The following is a 15,354-nucleotide window of genomic DNA, read 5'->3' on the forward strand; positions in this document are numbered from 1 at the left end:
TTGTTATGAAACGTCCTGTACATAAATCAATATTTTTGACGCGAATGTTCTTCGGGAGAAGCTCGGCTAAATCGACAAAAAGATGGTTTCGGTGATATACGACTGGTTCGCGAGCTACTGAATTTTAAAATTGCTCTCGTGTATGAAAAAGAAAAAAAAATATGACACGTCGTATCTTTTCCCTGTGGTTCTCAGATGGATAACGTTATACATATGTAAATTCGTAAAAAACGATGTTCGTAGAAGGAAAAACTTAACATGCATCGATATCGTTCTGGTTTCGGGTAATTTTATCAATTCGTTGCGAGTATTTTGTTCTCGAAATGATTTCTGCCAGTGATTTTGCAAATTAAACGTTCGACTGACGAATAAAACGAAATAGAAGTGGAATATAACAAAGGGAAAAATTTGTACGAGGATCATCACCTTGTGAAAACGAATTAAAATAAATGAAACACGTGTCCATTGTAGATACATTTAATTTTCGCTTACAAAACAATACTGTTTCGAGACAGATTCCATTTCTTCGCACATATGTAAATAATTGAATTCTCCGATATATTCCATTCGAAGGTAAAACGGGAAATTTCCATTGAATTTCTTGTCGCAGTAATCAGGGTGGTTGCAAGGATAAGATGCGAAGAGGTGCAATTTGCAATTTTGTTCATCGTAAGGTGGCAACGATTATTTGAGCGAAATAAAAGATATCAAAAATTCGGAACGTTCGAAAAGATAAAAAGATGTCAAAAATACCGTATCATCAATTTACTGGAACGGTAAACGCCGAATTCAGGCAACCGCGAGTTATGACGCGATCTTGAAAAACCAACCGCTCGGCAAAAGACCGATACGTAAAAGATACGAAACGTACGAATGTGAAAAGGACCGTTCAAAAAAGCATCGAACAAAACGATACTCGAAACCATCGAAAGACAAATGTTTGCACGCGATGAAAGGATTTGAGAAAAATGGCGAACGAAGTCATCTTGTGCTAAAATGATATCTGCGCGTTGTTGTTCCCCTTCGCATTTAATCTCCTCGATGCTTAACCTATCCTTTGTGAAACGGCTAATTCGCATTGGGTAATTAACCGAGTTCGCACGCTGATACGAGCTTCCATGGCGTATTCTATCGTTCGCAGCGCAACGAGCCTATTATAAACGATTACGTACACTACCCACTGAAAGTTTGGAAGCAACTTGACTCTGCAAAGGTTAAACAACACGATAAACCGAACGCGTTCTTCGCGCTAACCACAAATGTAACTTATCGCTAATTCTATATGCTACGGTAAATAGATAAAACGACGAAGTATGTAACATAGATGGATACAATACGATCGATCAACGAGGCAATACCGCGAATATATTTCTTTGCAATATATTCGAATAAAATGTTAATTTATATCTTTATAAACGAGTGGTATAAATAAATACCACGTAAGCCGCAAGTTACCATCCTAAACCGAAAGGCAAGGATTACGATAGATACAAGTGACGGAGATAAAATAAAAGAAAATAAAGAAGACCTGCTGCTTTGAAACTTTTCGTCGATAGTATACAAACGCGCGCGTATGACATTTACCGGCCGAAACGTATTGGCACGAAACGAAACATCGATGTCGAGGCGATACGATTCTGCTCGTTTGGATTCGGTTTGCGACGCACCGTGGATATCTATGTCAGCTGTTGATTCGTGCATGGGAATACTTGTCACGCATCGCGTACAGCTTAATCCGTAGAGAAACGATCAAAAGTACATATATTGATTAACGTGACGGTAATTAGCGGTCATTCACTCGGTGAATTGCTCTATGCTCGGCTAATCGTTCGGTTGATCAATGAACGAGATTAGACGCACGAGGGCCGCTACTAAATTCCGATGAACCCGCGATACTCCATTGTTTTCGTTTAAGCTGATTTACGTTGTTTATGGTCTGCCGAGTCGAGCGATTCGACGCGTTGCGATTAATCTCTTGTAATTCCGTTTACCACCAGAATCTTTCCAATCCACGCATCGATCGATAGTTTGATGCCAGCTGTTCGATCGAAACGTTTCTCTTCGAAATATTCTTTACGCGTCTCTGTTTATTTTTAATTTCGGACATACGCCAAGACTTTCGTCAGCGATATTATTATTTCGACAATTTTTAGAAAAAATATCCTCTTGCCGTAAAATTTCTGCGTCATCTTTATCGTTTCCCTTCTGTATCTTTCAGATTGTGAATTTAATGGACGATTTATCCGTTATCGATTGATCGATATGTCGTTTTATACTGGGTAACGTCTACAAATGTGCGGTGTATGTTCGCATCTTGCTGCGTCTAATCCGTTCAGTTTACACAAAAATACACGCAGTCCACTAAACTATCGCAAAAATAAACGGCTTCAGAGCTTTCTGTACGAAAGTATAGATGTAACGAAACGATGACAACACGCGGTCATCGTGGAAAATATTGAACCACGTGGACTTGCAGTATCCTTAGCTCGCTATTAAAACGTCACTCGCGGCGTAACAATGCGACAATAAAATATACATAAACGAACGTCGTATAAAGCTTTCGGACGATCTCTCGATATCGTACAACATCAACAACTGTTAAAACTCGTTTAAATAGGGCGCAAAGCGTGTAAACGATTTAAACGACAGAACTATTACTTAGGCCTGTTTTCAAACTTGTAACGTTGCGTTACGAGTATCTTTATTGCTCATGTTCGCCAACCAAATAAATCCTGAAACATCCAGTTTTGCTAAAAACCTGACTTTTTATTTATATACAGCGTGAGTCAACGATCTAATCGTGTCTTTGACGAATGCAAGGTTGGACTTGAATTGGGTAAAAAATATTCAGGGACACGCGATTTAGCTCGTTCGATGCCGTACGAGCTTCGTCGATTCGTTTCATTTGTCCTACAAAGCGAATATTACTCGCAGCTAATTCGGTAACAGATTAGACGAGTTAATTTTAGCATATTTAAATAATTATAACCGATACTGCATAACTGAAAACATAGAATCTAATATTCATAGCTGGCAATTATTAAAGCGAGCATGCATAAATTGCACGGGTAAACAACTCAAACGTTTATTATTAAACGTTCACCTTTCCGATAACTTCATTTCGAAAATGTTGTACGCTCTATTTAAATTAAACTTAATAATGCAGCCACAAGTACAGGTCGTGTAACAAGTCTACAAATAGATCGATGCAAGATTAAAAGAAAGTATACGTATGTATCGTACGATCGACGTTTGACCCACTCTGTATATACAAATTTATAGATCGATTTCGATAATATTTTCAAACTCGTCGTTCGTTCGAAACGATATTATACTCTTTCTCGTTTGTTCGAATACTGTTAATTGGTCGTTCGAATTTCATTCGCAAAAAATATACTATTAATGCAAGTAACAGTGTCTCGAATAATCAATATTGAAATAGCTCTTATAGTAACTTTAGGATCATATATCGATAAATCCCTATATATATATATATCCTTCGATAAAACTAGTTTTATATATATTTTTATCTTACACTTATATCTTGGAATTACGAACCTTCGTACGAAACCACTGCGATCGAAACAAAGCTTTGATTTCTTCGTTAAAAGAATCAGCTAACAAGGAGTTTCCACCTAAATTCGAACATCTTCGTCGAACAAACATTTACTAAATATTAATCTCGGTTGTCGACCTTCTACGAATTGATCGTGAAATTTGTAAATGTAATCGTTTGTTTCGAACTCGACAGCTTTTAGGGATTACGGTACCAACGGTTTCTGCGAGGCACGTTTCTTTTCTCTGATCGACTCGATCGGTTTTAGTAGAAAAATCCTCTTTTCGTGGAATCTCCGTGGAAAAATTCTGTCTCGTTTTTATGGTACGATATATCACAAACTTGCCTTTATCGATTTTAATCAGAACGTAGAAGGAAAACGTGTAGAAATAAATTTGTCAGAGGTAGCTAACATTTTATAATTAACATCGATTCGAATATGTAAAATTCGTAAGAAAGTTTCGGGTAAAAAAGACGAAAGACGGCAGAATTTTCCAATAGATCTAACGTGTCGTTAAAATTTTTTCCATCTAAAAAACTGGTCGCAACGGTGTCAGCGTTGAGGCACAAATGTTATTATCTGTAATTTAATTTTCAACTGTTCTAACGATCTGACTAACCGCGTCATTCGCAAGAATTTCTTCGTGCGTTCCGAAAAACAAGCGTCCGTCGACTAATAAAAATGCTGGTAGAAATTTCGGTAGAAATCGGTTCGCGCAAATTCAATCTCGTAAAACTTCCGTTGAGCGAAACTCGCGTATTAAACAACATCTTAGAAAAAATAAACGAACGTTTTAAATCCGCAAATATCGATCGATCTAAATAAAAAGAAAAAAGAAAAAAACACGTATCTTTTTATGAGAGACACGTCCAACCATTTCTTTCGTAATCATCATTAGAATTCATCTTATGATCGAGACTTTCAAATCGATTTTCAAAGTTTCAAAACGTTCGTCCGCTGAATAAAAATACAGTTGCTCCTCCAAAAATTATTTCACGTCTCGACGTTTCTTTCTGCACGTCGGTTTGATCAACCCTTTGCCTCGTGATTTCCTTTCGTAGCTATTTAAATCAGTGTAATTACGACTTACGATCTTCATTTTTTTTTTAATTCAAATCACTTACGTAATTTTCAGTTCGAAAAGTTAAGGTTAAAATTAGCGTTTCGATTAAGCCACGTTACAGAAAATAAAAAAGTAAAATCTGTTTTTGTTGGACTTCAGTTATGATCCGTAACCTGTCTCTAGTTTCATATTACAAGGCAAAGGTTCAAGCTTTATTTTTAATCTCTCGTTTGCTCTCTCGAAAAAAAAAAAAAAAAAGAACCAGACTATCAACTAAATTACGTTTCTCGCGTTTAATAATCGTTCGTGGGAGCATCGCGATTAAAAATCGCGATAGAAAAATATACACACCTCTTCGACTTATCTTGGAAAACTAACGATATCTGCTACTATCGTAATATACTTTAGATTTTGTGTTCAACTTTTCTTCGCTCTCTCTCTCTCTCTCTCTCTCTCTCTCACTTTCTCTCTCTCTCTCTCATTTTTCTAAATAACTCTTCTTTTTACGTGGTATCAGTATCGTTTAAATATATCATGTAGAAGGAACGAGGCCAGTATTTTGATTGCAGCAGTCGCTCGAATTACGCTCGCTCTAATTACGCTTGCTCTACCGTACACTGTCGTCGTAGTAATTTTCTTAACGTCGATCGGTCTGCGGATATCTTCCAACAGTTTGTCCAATTAAACCGCGAGACTAAGTCGAGCTGCTCTGCGTGTTCGACACATACTTCGATTTTGAAATTCTGTTAAAAATACTACACTTACGGTAATTACAACCTATGACAGGGGATAAGAAAGCCGTTTACGACGATCATGTTTGACTTAGGAAACTATTGTTCTTGGTGATTAATCCGGCGCTGCTCTCTGACATTGGTATCACCGCTGATTTCTCGCCCTTCGGTAACTTTGGATGCGTCTTTAAGTTCGGCTTCAAACCTTTCAGGATATTCTGAAAATTATCACGTGCATGTGTTTACTCTCGAAAACGGATCTTCAAATCGCTAGAAGTTGAATAAAAGAATGGCGAACAAAACCGATTACAACTTTTAACAACGATACCAATCACAAACTACGTAGTTTGATCGAAACGGTATAAGAGATTTGTAACGAATCTGGAGAGAGATTTGCGTTTCCGAATGTTAAACGTTGCTCGTGTTTTCTATGTTCTCGACTTATTTCACTTTCGTTCAATGTCGAGAAAGATTCCATCGAATAAAAGAATTTTATCTCCAACGACAAAGATCGATACGTTTGCCTAGAATATATTAGCTTGTCCGAAAAGTTTCTTCCGTTTTACGAGGAAATAATAGACGCGCAACGTTTTCGTTTTATTTCGCAGACTTGGTTTCACGTTTGTACGTAGCTGCACTGTTGTACAGAACACGTTTGCGAAAGAAAGACACTTTCCGGACAACCTAATACTAATGTTTCACCTCCTTGATGGATCCCGGAGTAACGATGACGTAGTAGAGAGCGTAACCCGGTATCCAGATCATCGATGACAAGCTGAGGCAGACACCCACGATTTCCGCCCATGTTGGATACTCGTAACTGTTCCCGTATTTCAAGGGCTTGTACTGCACGCATTGGAACACGAAGATGAACTGGAAAAGAAGGAACGTTGAGAAATTTTCGAATTCGAGTTTAGAAGCAGCTTCGTTTCTCGCAAATCTCGCACAGTTATATAGATAGATAGCAAGGGACGAAGCTATTAATCTCGACTATTTAATTAATTTTCGCTCGCGAATCGATCTTATCTTACGTTTGCAATGTTGAGAGGGGATCGTTAAGCGTAAAATCGATGGAGCATAGAAATGCGCGATATTGCGCGAGGACGACGAGATAAATAGCCCTGTCATCCACCTTCGAGAAGATTACCTATCCGATCGATCAGGCTGTTCTTCGTAGACAGAACGCGAGAAATTAACGATCATTCGTCGAATCTTTCGCAGATCGGTCTTTTCAAATCGTTCTACGTTCGTACGAGAAAATTCGATCTTCGCTTCGAGTCCGGTCGCTTTCTTCTACCTTCGAACGATCGAAGAAGAACCGTTCGAAAGAGGAGAATCTTTCGTGCTGTTTCGCAAATTTTTCTTCTTGATACAAACACGATACTCACAGCCATGATCACTGGCGCGAACACCACCCAGCATATGTACCAAAATTTGTTCAGTCGTACGCCCATCATCTGATGAATACAGTCGCAGAACTTCTTCGCGCCGAAGATCCACGATATCGCGATCGTTTGGAAGAAACAGACCCACAAAATCGACATTCCACTCGCCGAATAGAAATCCATCAATTGGAATATGTAGACTCCACCCTGAAATGATAAAGAATTTTCCAAATATTTGCCCTTTTCGAGTAGAAATTTGAGAAATAGTCGAGCGATGCTAACGTTGGTCACCATGGGAAGACCCAAGAGGAACATGAGACTGCAGATTGCGACGGTGAACTTCTTCCTATGGGGACGAAGAAGTTCCGGCCAGTTGTCAACGACTCCAGTGATGAAGGATTCCACGATACAGAATTCGCTATCGATGCCCAGTATCTGTCAGAGAAAATAGAAAACCATGTTGTTTTCGCCGTGTTCTCGGATGCGACTAACTAGCTAACAAATGGCTGATCTGTGATCCTCTGCTGGCCGAGCTCATTGATCGAACGACGCGGCAACGATTGCCTCAAAACTCGTGAAACACGCATCTTGCGATGTCCTGCGATTCGACCTGATTTCATCGCCAGTTGGAAAATTATTCGTCCGAAAAGAGACACACAACGGATGATATTTATATTCAAAGATAGTGTGTGTACATATATAAAAGAAATACGTCTTCCATTTAAAAAGGCGATGAAGTTAAATCAACTTCAACGATAGATTAACATAAAACTATAATTATCGCGGAAGAAAAGAAAAGCGGACTTTAATCGCGTTCGAAAATGAAAGCGGTTGGAACGACGAAACGAGTCGAACTCGAGGACCTAGATTCACGCTAAAGTAGTGCATAGAATGTAATCGATTCCGATAAACAGACATTGATCATAGAAGAAGCGGAGTGCGATCGTTTAGCTAAGTCGAGTATGCCTTACAAGTAGCATGACGAAGAAGATGATGGCCCACATCGAGGCACCGGGCAACTTCAAAACCACCTCTGGATAAGTGAGGAACACCAGTCCTGGCCCGCTTTTGACCACTTCCGACACTTGAGTGCCTTGCTCCAAAGCGATGTGACCCAAGATAGAGAAAGTGACGCAACCAGCCAGTAAGCAGGTTAACGTGTTGACTATGCACGTGATCAGCGCGTCTCTGAAACGAAATCCGCGTCATTCAGTACGTCCAGCGATCGACATTTCTTAGATTTCTTTCGTAATTTGCGTTCTTTTTTTTATTTATTTTACTTTCGTTCGAACGACACTCTCGATTGCGAATGGACCTACCTGAACGCGCTCGTTGTGACGATAAAAACCAGAAGGGAAAATCAAACGAATTTTCCATAATGTCGCTACTATCGGTTAAAATGTATTGTCTTTTGTGGCGAAACGTTCGATTCGGAAATATGACAATGAATTTAGTTGCACGAAACGTGGAAGTTCGCGAGAAAAATTCTGAACTGGCCGTTAGTCGCCGAGACAATCGTCGAATCAGTGAGAAATAAATTTGTTGAGACATGTATAATTTTCTGTGCTGGACTGGGTTAAATGCGTACTTGTATGTGAATATCAGTGCGTGTAAACTAGTCAGTCGGTTAACAGTCGGGTATAGAGGAAAGTGCTGAGACGCGTGCAAGTGTGTATCGATGAATATAGAGGAAATCGTCCATGAAATAAATATATTACTATTTTAATATTAATCCTCGGTATAAATTTAGTGTTCCTATAACATTATTTCGGCTTCAAAGATCCACAATTCTTAACAAAATTACCATAAGATAAAGAGTGGCGACGCTTACTTGTAACAATTGTGGTGAAACTTGTTGTACGATCCGAGAGCAGGCAGAGCCCCGGTGCCGATACTGTAGGCGAAGAAAATTTGCGTGGCGCCGTCGATCCACGGGCCAGGCGATAGCAATTCGCACCATCTCGGCGTGACGTAGTACAGCAAGCCGTCGTAGCTGCCGTCCAATGTCACCGCTCTTCCCAAAAGAATGAAAAGCACCACGTAGGGGAACAAGGCTGAAAACCAGATGATCTTACCGCTCTGATGCAGACCCCGTCGGATGATAAAGTAAACGAGCAGCCAGCCGACGATCAGAGAACCCAACAGCTCCCATTGCATGCCACCGATGTTCTCGATACCGGAAGTGATGCCAAGAACTCTTCGTCTAAAATCGTCGAACACGCCATAGATTCATATATGTCGTTGTTTCACACCCATCGACGATTATTACGCTACAATCTCACACTTTATTCCAATCGTTGCGGTCGATAGATTTTTCGAGAAAATGAAAAACTGTTATCATCATTAAGTAAGTAAATTTCGTGCCGTAAAAATGTTTTCGTGGATCTGTTTGATCTTTTCTAACGTTACATATCGAATGTTTTACTCGAACAGATTAGTAGATTTCAATTTACGAAAGTTCGCTTACTCCCAGTACTCCTCTACCGGAGTAGTATGATGAGGAACAGCTCGAGTATAGTTGTCGTAGGTGGAATTCGTGGTGTTCGAGCTATCGGACGATTCGTCGATCTTTCTCAGGCCGTCGGAACAATTTTCCGTGTTCCACCAATTTTCTATAAAATATCGTTGGAATACATAGAAACATAAATAATAATTTTTTCGAAAGAGTAAAAAATTCCATTGCTATTAATCGTTTAACCAACCACAACCCCTCCAGGGTACGCTCGGTATGTTGGCGAAGGTGCTTATGAGATAGAAAAGCGTCCAAGCGATGATTATGCAGTAATACACGTCCAGAAAGAACACGATAGTCATCGTAGCGTATCCGACTCCTAAACGAAAGTATCTTTCGAATGAAAATGAAAGATGCCTGTTAGAAAAAAGTGATTTTATCATAGAATACCTTGCAGCAGAGGACACAACTGTCCTACCAGAGTCATCCCGCCTGCCCCGAGGTACTGGCCAATGGCCACCTCTTGGAAAAATATCGGAATGCCACAAAACAACATGGCAATTCCGTACGTGATTAGGAAAGCACCTAGAATTTGCGTTTCAACTTAAAGCTTTGAATTTGAATTTGTAGTTGAAGTTGAATCGGCATTTGCTTGATCGATAGAGCAATGCGGAATACGCGACTACCGACGCGATATGTCATTGTTAAAGGTGAATCGTCGTTGCTCGTTAGGAACACGATGCGTTCGCCGATACGCCCGATCGCGCTTTGTCCCACTTCCAGGAAATCGCAAATGTTAGATAATTCATGGAATTTCATAAGATCGAATCTCGTGATTCCACATGGATAACCATATTTCGTAATCTTCTCGAATGTGAGTTCGATCGAGTCGTTTCCTCGACCTTGTCCCCTCGGCGTTCTCAACTATATCATTTGCATATCTATACGATCGTTCGAATATTACGAAAATGACGAGCATCGATTAAAAGTTGAAATTGCACCAAGCTACTAGCCATACTAGCGATAGATTCTACGAGTAAAAATTCTTCTACCCACCCGATATGAACGAACCCCCGCAAATACGGAAAAGCAACGCCGACGCGACGTTGTTACAACGAGAGGCGGACTCGATGTTTTTCAGACCAACGAGCTTTCGCCTTTGACATTTACGCAATGCTCTAACGTGACTCAAACGGCCGAGTTCTAAAAGCTATGGTAATTCTCACACTCACCTCCGCCATTTTTGTAACACAGATACGGAAACCTCCACACGTTTCCAAGTCCCACGGAAACGCTGATACAGGAGAACAAAAAGTCCAGCTTGTTGTCCCAGCCTCCGCGTTCCGCGTCCTCTTCTCGATCCTCCACTTCCGTCGCCCTGTTCTGCGGCACGGAAACGATCGTCTTTGGCGCACCGTGACTCGAATCTCGTCGTCTACTCGAGCCAACCGATTTCGCCTTGAACTCTATGAACGTCTGCTCCGGATCGACCTGATCTTTCTGCTCTCCCCAATAATACATCTTCTCCGCCATAATTCCTGAAATCACGCGATACGTCTTTGTCGTTTTGCATGCTCGTGACCTTGAACGTGGTTCAGGAGACCGACAGCAGCAGACTAATTCCGCGTAATTGATCGTGATTGCGGCTGAGATTACGTAAAAGTGTCCTGCACGTGCCGAGCCATCTTCGTCGAGAGTGACACGCGACAATAGTGAAACACGCGAGTTATGAGACATAATCGAGGTTAGTTTCGCCTGGAGATTACTTCGTGGCCGTTCTCCGGTAATTGCTGCTACACGTAATCGCTTTTTTAGTTACAGCTTCGAATTCCGCGGTTTCCGCGAGGGTAGGTTGCGCGTGGGTGGTATACGGTTTCACGATTCTCTGACGTTCTTTTTACTTCGCGTCAAACGTCTTTCGCTGTCTTCGAGTTTTTGCAACGAACGATCCTCCTTTTTAACTAAAAATGCAACGGTTTCTGCGCTTCGACCGACTTTAATTCGTATTTCCCCGCTATCTCCTTTCGTTCGTTCTCCTGCATTATGATAGAAATTTAAAGCTGCAACTGGCGACTTCAACGCGTACTAAAATATCTTCTGCACAGTTAATTAACCCCTTAAGCTACGATTTACGTTCGAGAATTTTGGGCCGTAAACCTAAACAAGCTATTATATATTATATTTGGCCCGATCATCGTACTACGGGCTATGCCCGTAGTTGTAGGTTAAGGAGTTAAAATACGATGAAAGTAAATAGGCATACGTACGATTGCGATTCTGTTCCTGTGAAAATAGACATCGATAATACCAGAAACGCTTGCTCGTTCTTAACTATAAAAGCGAAAATCCGAGCTATTTCGACCGATCGATAATTCCAGCGTGAAGAATATTTTCGTTCTCTGATATCGTTCCCTCTAGATGAGACATAAAATTTGTTATATTTGCTTAAACGAATTTCGTCTAGTCTACCTTCCGTAAACAGACGTTAGAATTCGAACGTTTCAACATTTATCGTTTGCAGGATGCAAACGGACGTAGTAGATCAATTCGCAACGCAAACATTGTAACGTTCTGTCAGTTTGGCCGCATAATCCATACAATTTTCTCGTCAACCAGCGAAAGTCGATTTCCAGTCGATAAACAACGCAGCGTTATCTGGTTACTGCGTCGCGTCGTTTCCTAGAAATCGAAGCTAATGGGTACTCGTGTTCTTATGGTTTAACGCGGAATCGATGTTTATTATCCTATGAATAAATAAAGGAAGCTTGCGAAACGACGCGTGATTTCCGAAGAATACGTGAGCAGCGTAAAAAGCTTGGTCAATTTTCTAGGACGCGTACTCTCGCTCGCGCGGATTTACATTTACTTTCACATCGAAATCGACATTAAAAGCTTTGATTCCGATCTACCTACGTCGTTGCACGTTTCAACAGCGGTCGCAAGCACGAGCAAATAAGTAAAGATTATTGCATCACCTTGTGTATCGCGACGTAGATACGCTGTACAACTCAGTACGCTAGAGACTAAAACTCGCGTTTATAACGCGTTTCACTTAGTGTAAAAAGTAACGATATGTTAATAAGGTTTCATTTAATCGATATCGCCTGTTTGCGTTGTACGAAACGCGTATAAATGTTGCGAGCTGAATCTCCTGTGCATCTATAGAAACGTAAATGTAAGAATATCGGCTATACACGTATATGTATCCTTCTAACCGATAAGGATTGATTAAGGGTTCAATAAGAACGAAGAGTCGATCAAATGATATCGTACATGGATTTAAATGCCGCGCGAGACATACGTATTTTTAGACGTAGAAAGAAGATATAGAAACGAAGATTCAATGGAACAACGTTTATTTCAGGCTTGTAAATCTCTGAAAAGAATTCATTAAGTTAATCGAACTGTATCGTGGACGAATCGTGTACACTGTTCAAGATATTACACGTTGCTTGGCCGCGAGCAAAAGCAGCACGTAGCTACATACGTAAATAATAGATTTAATTACCATCCGTCTGATTCAGCACACGCGACATCGAATTTTCTGTTTCGACGTTGCATGCAACGTTTATAAACGTCTATTCCGATAAACCTCTCAATTTACGACTCTATCACTGTCACGCGTAACCTTTATTCTCATTAAATGGCATTTCACTCACATGTCCAGTCGATGGGAATGAAACTTATGCAGCCAGACGAACGTACCAAATTGGCAATGACGAAGCGCGAATTATAGCTCGGTTCAGCGATAAAATTCAAATCTCAGCGTTTCCATGTTCGTACTCGAAATTATTTCCACTAACGAGATTGTACGTAGGTCGTTGATTCAGTTCCTCAAAATCCTTCGCGATAGTTTGCCGCTATAATTACAACGATATTCGATGAATGTAACTAAATTGGAATGTCGTGTGTCGTTAGAACGTTCGTAGGTAATTTTCAATGAAACCTGATCGAACAAGAAGTCCGGGATCTCGCGCTGAATCGATGGCGTCATACATCGACGATGATGCTCTTGGCGGATGACGTTCAGCCAAGACAAATTTTGCGTACGAATCGTTCGTATTCCTATATACACAGTGGTGAAAAAATATCTATAATCCCTCGATTAATATTTGCTTCGCTAATGACAACAGCTACTCTATCCCTTGATATCCAGTTCTCGATATACTGCTCATCCCTTAGGAATTGATATCCAACCCTTCGATACGCGCAAAGTACGCTTCGCTACGTCAAACACAGCGGTGTCGTATGACACGAAAGTATCAATAAAAACACCCACCAGACGATTACGACGAAATGAAATAAAACCAACGAAACTGTAAATTCGACGAGTGGATCGATTTCTCTCGTCAATTTCCCTTGGACCGTATATCGTCTACGATCTCAGAGGATTATTTCTAATGCGATCTGTCGCACGATAGTCGCGATAACCGGCTCCGGCTCAATAAAAACCCGCCCCCTTTCCTCGAAAGGGTTGATTCCTGCGTGACGCGCGTCCCGCTACCCCTATTACCACCCAGCCGATTCAAAATGAGCAAACAGGAACTGCATAGGGAAAATGTACACGTGTCCCGCATCCGTGTGTCCTACAGGCGCAACTATTTGTATTCGTGTGGTCACGCGTGTTTCTACGCTGTACCATACGTACGGTGTAAGTGTGCGCGTGAGATCGGCACACGTGTGCGTACACGCGCGGTCGAGTCTGCTTGTATACAAATACTCGTGCGCGCGCTACGGATGCTGAACGCAAAATCAATAACAGCTTCGTGTCACGTTACGCCGTACACGTGGATTTGTATATTCTTCTAACTGCTCGTTTCTTTGCAAAATTCTCTGCCGTTTTTTACAGCTGTTGCTATTCCTGTTTACATCGTGTATTGGATCAGCGAGGGATGGTGTAATCTGCGACGTTGTAATCGTAGATTCGCTTGATTCTCATGGCAGAATAATTGGCACGGTCTTCGCGTCGTTATTGAAAAACGATGTTAGCGGGGAGGAGGATTGAAAAGAAAGACGTACGAACCTGGAGAGACAGATCTGTTCGCGAAGATGGTAAAAACGATACGAGGCTCGCGCGTTTCTTGGCGAATTACGGTATTAGCAAATTAGATTAGATTAGACAAGATGCTCCAACTTATCTTACCTGAAGGCTGCGAGATCTCAAGGTAACCACGAGATCCACGATTTTCGATTCGGCTGAAATTTCTTCGCAACGCACCTAAGCTTCCGTGGCTCGTATATTCTTCGAATTATTCGTCTTTCAATCGATCGTTTACATTGCTCGATGCTCGGCAGCCCCTTCAGGCAGCGGAGTACGACGTCCCCAGAGAAAAACAATCCGTTCACGCCCGATCTCTCAGCGTCGTGGACCACAGTTTCTCCTCGTCTTCCTGTCCGCGAGAGTCCAACTACTCAAAATCTAGTTTATCCGATGTTGATGCTTCCGATCGAAATCGTTCGTACAGACGACAACCGACGCGAACGACGCACTTTCGCCTGGAAACTGGTTTTATTACGTGTCAGATCGTGGAGAGTGTGCCTCGTGTCGACCTACCCTGCGAGGGATGTCGTTACGGAATAATGCTTTGCCGCAAGACGGGGAGTGTTATCCCTTTGAAACGCATGCGCGGCCGCGAACACCCCCTCCAGAAGCCTGGAACAAAGCTGTCCCTGGGCTTTGAGCCCCCAGGACCCTTAGATTCGGTAAATAATCAAACTGGGTGGCGAGAACACATCATAGATGATACATGTTCGACGTGTACGTCGAAATTACGTAGGGGTGGCGTTCGGCTTTATGCATTTACGCGCGGTCTGATCGTTTGTAATTGAAGATCGGATGGAAAGAACGTGGATCAGTAGACTGCGGAGAAATTGAAATGCGCCAAAATGTGCGGAATACTCGCGGAACGTAAGAACGTGGTTCTTTAATTGCGTTCAGCGGAATTTGAGTTTGCAGAGTAAGATTCGTTGATTTTCTCATTTTGACAAGCAGCACGATATCGCAGAGAGACTTTTCATAGGCTAAGAAGAAAAATTCGTGTAGGATAGGTCAGGTTTAATGCAGGACAAATACGTCAGAACGATTAAACGTATATATAATTATATATACGTTGTTTTCCGGATATTCCATTTGCCAGAACGCACTGTATCGCAGCATTAGACTTTG

General features: G+C 41.3%; 1 protein-coding gene across 2 annotated transcripts; it reads right to left on the reverse strand.

Annotated features, from left to right (window-relative positions):
* Positions 1–461: 461 nt before the first annotated feature.
* Positions 462–14,773, reverse strand: LOC117241743 (sodium- and chloride-dependent GABA transporter 1-like). 2 transcript variants are annotated; one of them, XM_033507813.1, is made up of 11 exons: positions 14,332–14,773; positions 10,421–10,726; positions 9,639–9,773; positions 9,439–9,567; positions 9,204–9,348; positions 8,568–8,939; positions 7,708–7,924; positions 7,019–7,171; positions 6,740–6,943; positions 6,054–6,224; positions 5,432–5,569 (listed from the first exon to the last, which is right to left on the reverse strand). In XM_033507813.1, the coding sequence occupies exons 2-11, from the start codon at positions 10,719–10,721 to the stop codon at positions 5,432–5,434; spliced, it is 1,965 nt and encodes a 654-aa protein (XP_033363704.1). In that variant the 5' UTR covers positions 10,722–10,726; positions 14,332–14,773. The 2 variants fall into 2 exon arrangements, with proteins under 2 accessions (XP_033363705.1, XP_033363704.1); XM_033507814.1 differs by lacking the exon at positions 14,332–14,773 and having other exon boundaries at positions 462–5,569; positions 10,421–10,721.
* Positions 14,774–15,354: the final 581 nt, after the last annotated feature.

The sequence above is a fragment of the Bombus vosnesenskii genome, unplaced genomic scaffold (genome assembly GCF_011952255.1).
Source record: "Bombus vosnesenskii isolate JDL3184/JDL3185 unplaced genomic scaffold, Bvos_JDL3184-5_v1.1 scf7180000016261, whole genome shotgun sequence".
Taxonomy (NCBI): domain Eukaryota; kingdom Metazoa; phylum Arthropoda; class Insecta; order Hymenoptera; family Apidae; genus Bombus; species Bombus vosnesenskii.

Excerpts from the sequence above, each read along its gene's own strand:
- LOC117241743 (XM_033507814.1), bottom strand. The coding sequence starts at position 10,721 with ATGGCGGAGAAGATGTATTATTGGGGAGAGCAGAAAGATCAGGTCGAT. Across the intron at positions 9,568-9,638 it reads GTTGTGTCCTCTGCTGCAAG|GAGTCGGATACGCTACGATG; the intron begins GTATTCTATGAT and ends ACTTTCGTTTAG. Across the intron at positions 8,940-9,203 it reads CCGGTAGAGGAGTACTGGGA|ACGAAGAGTTCTTGGCATCA; the intron begins GTAAGCGAACTT and ends CGACGATTTTAG.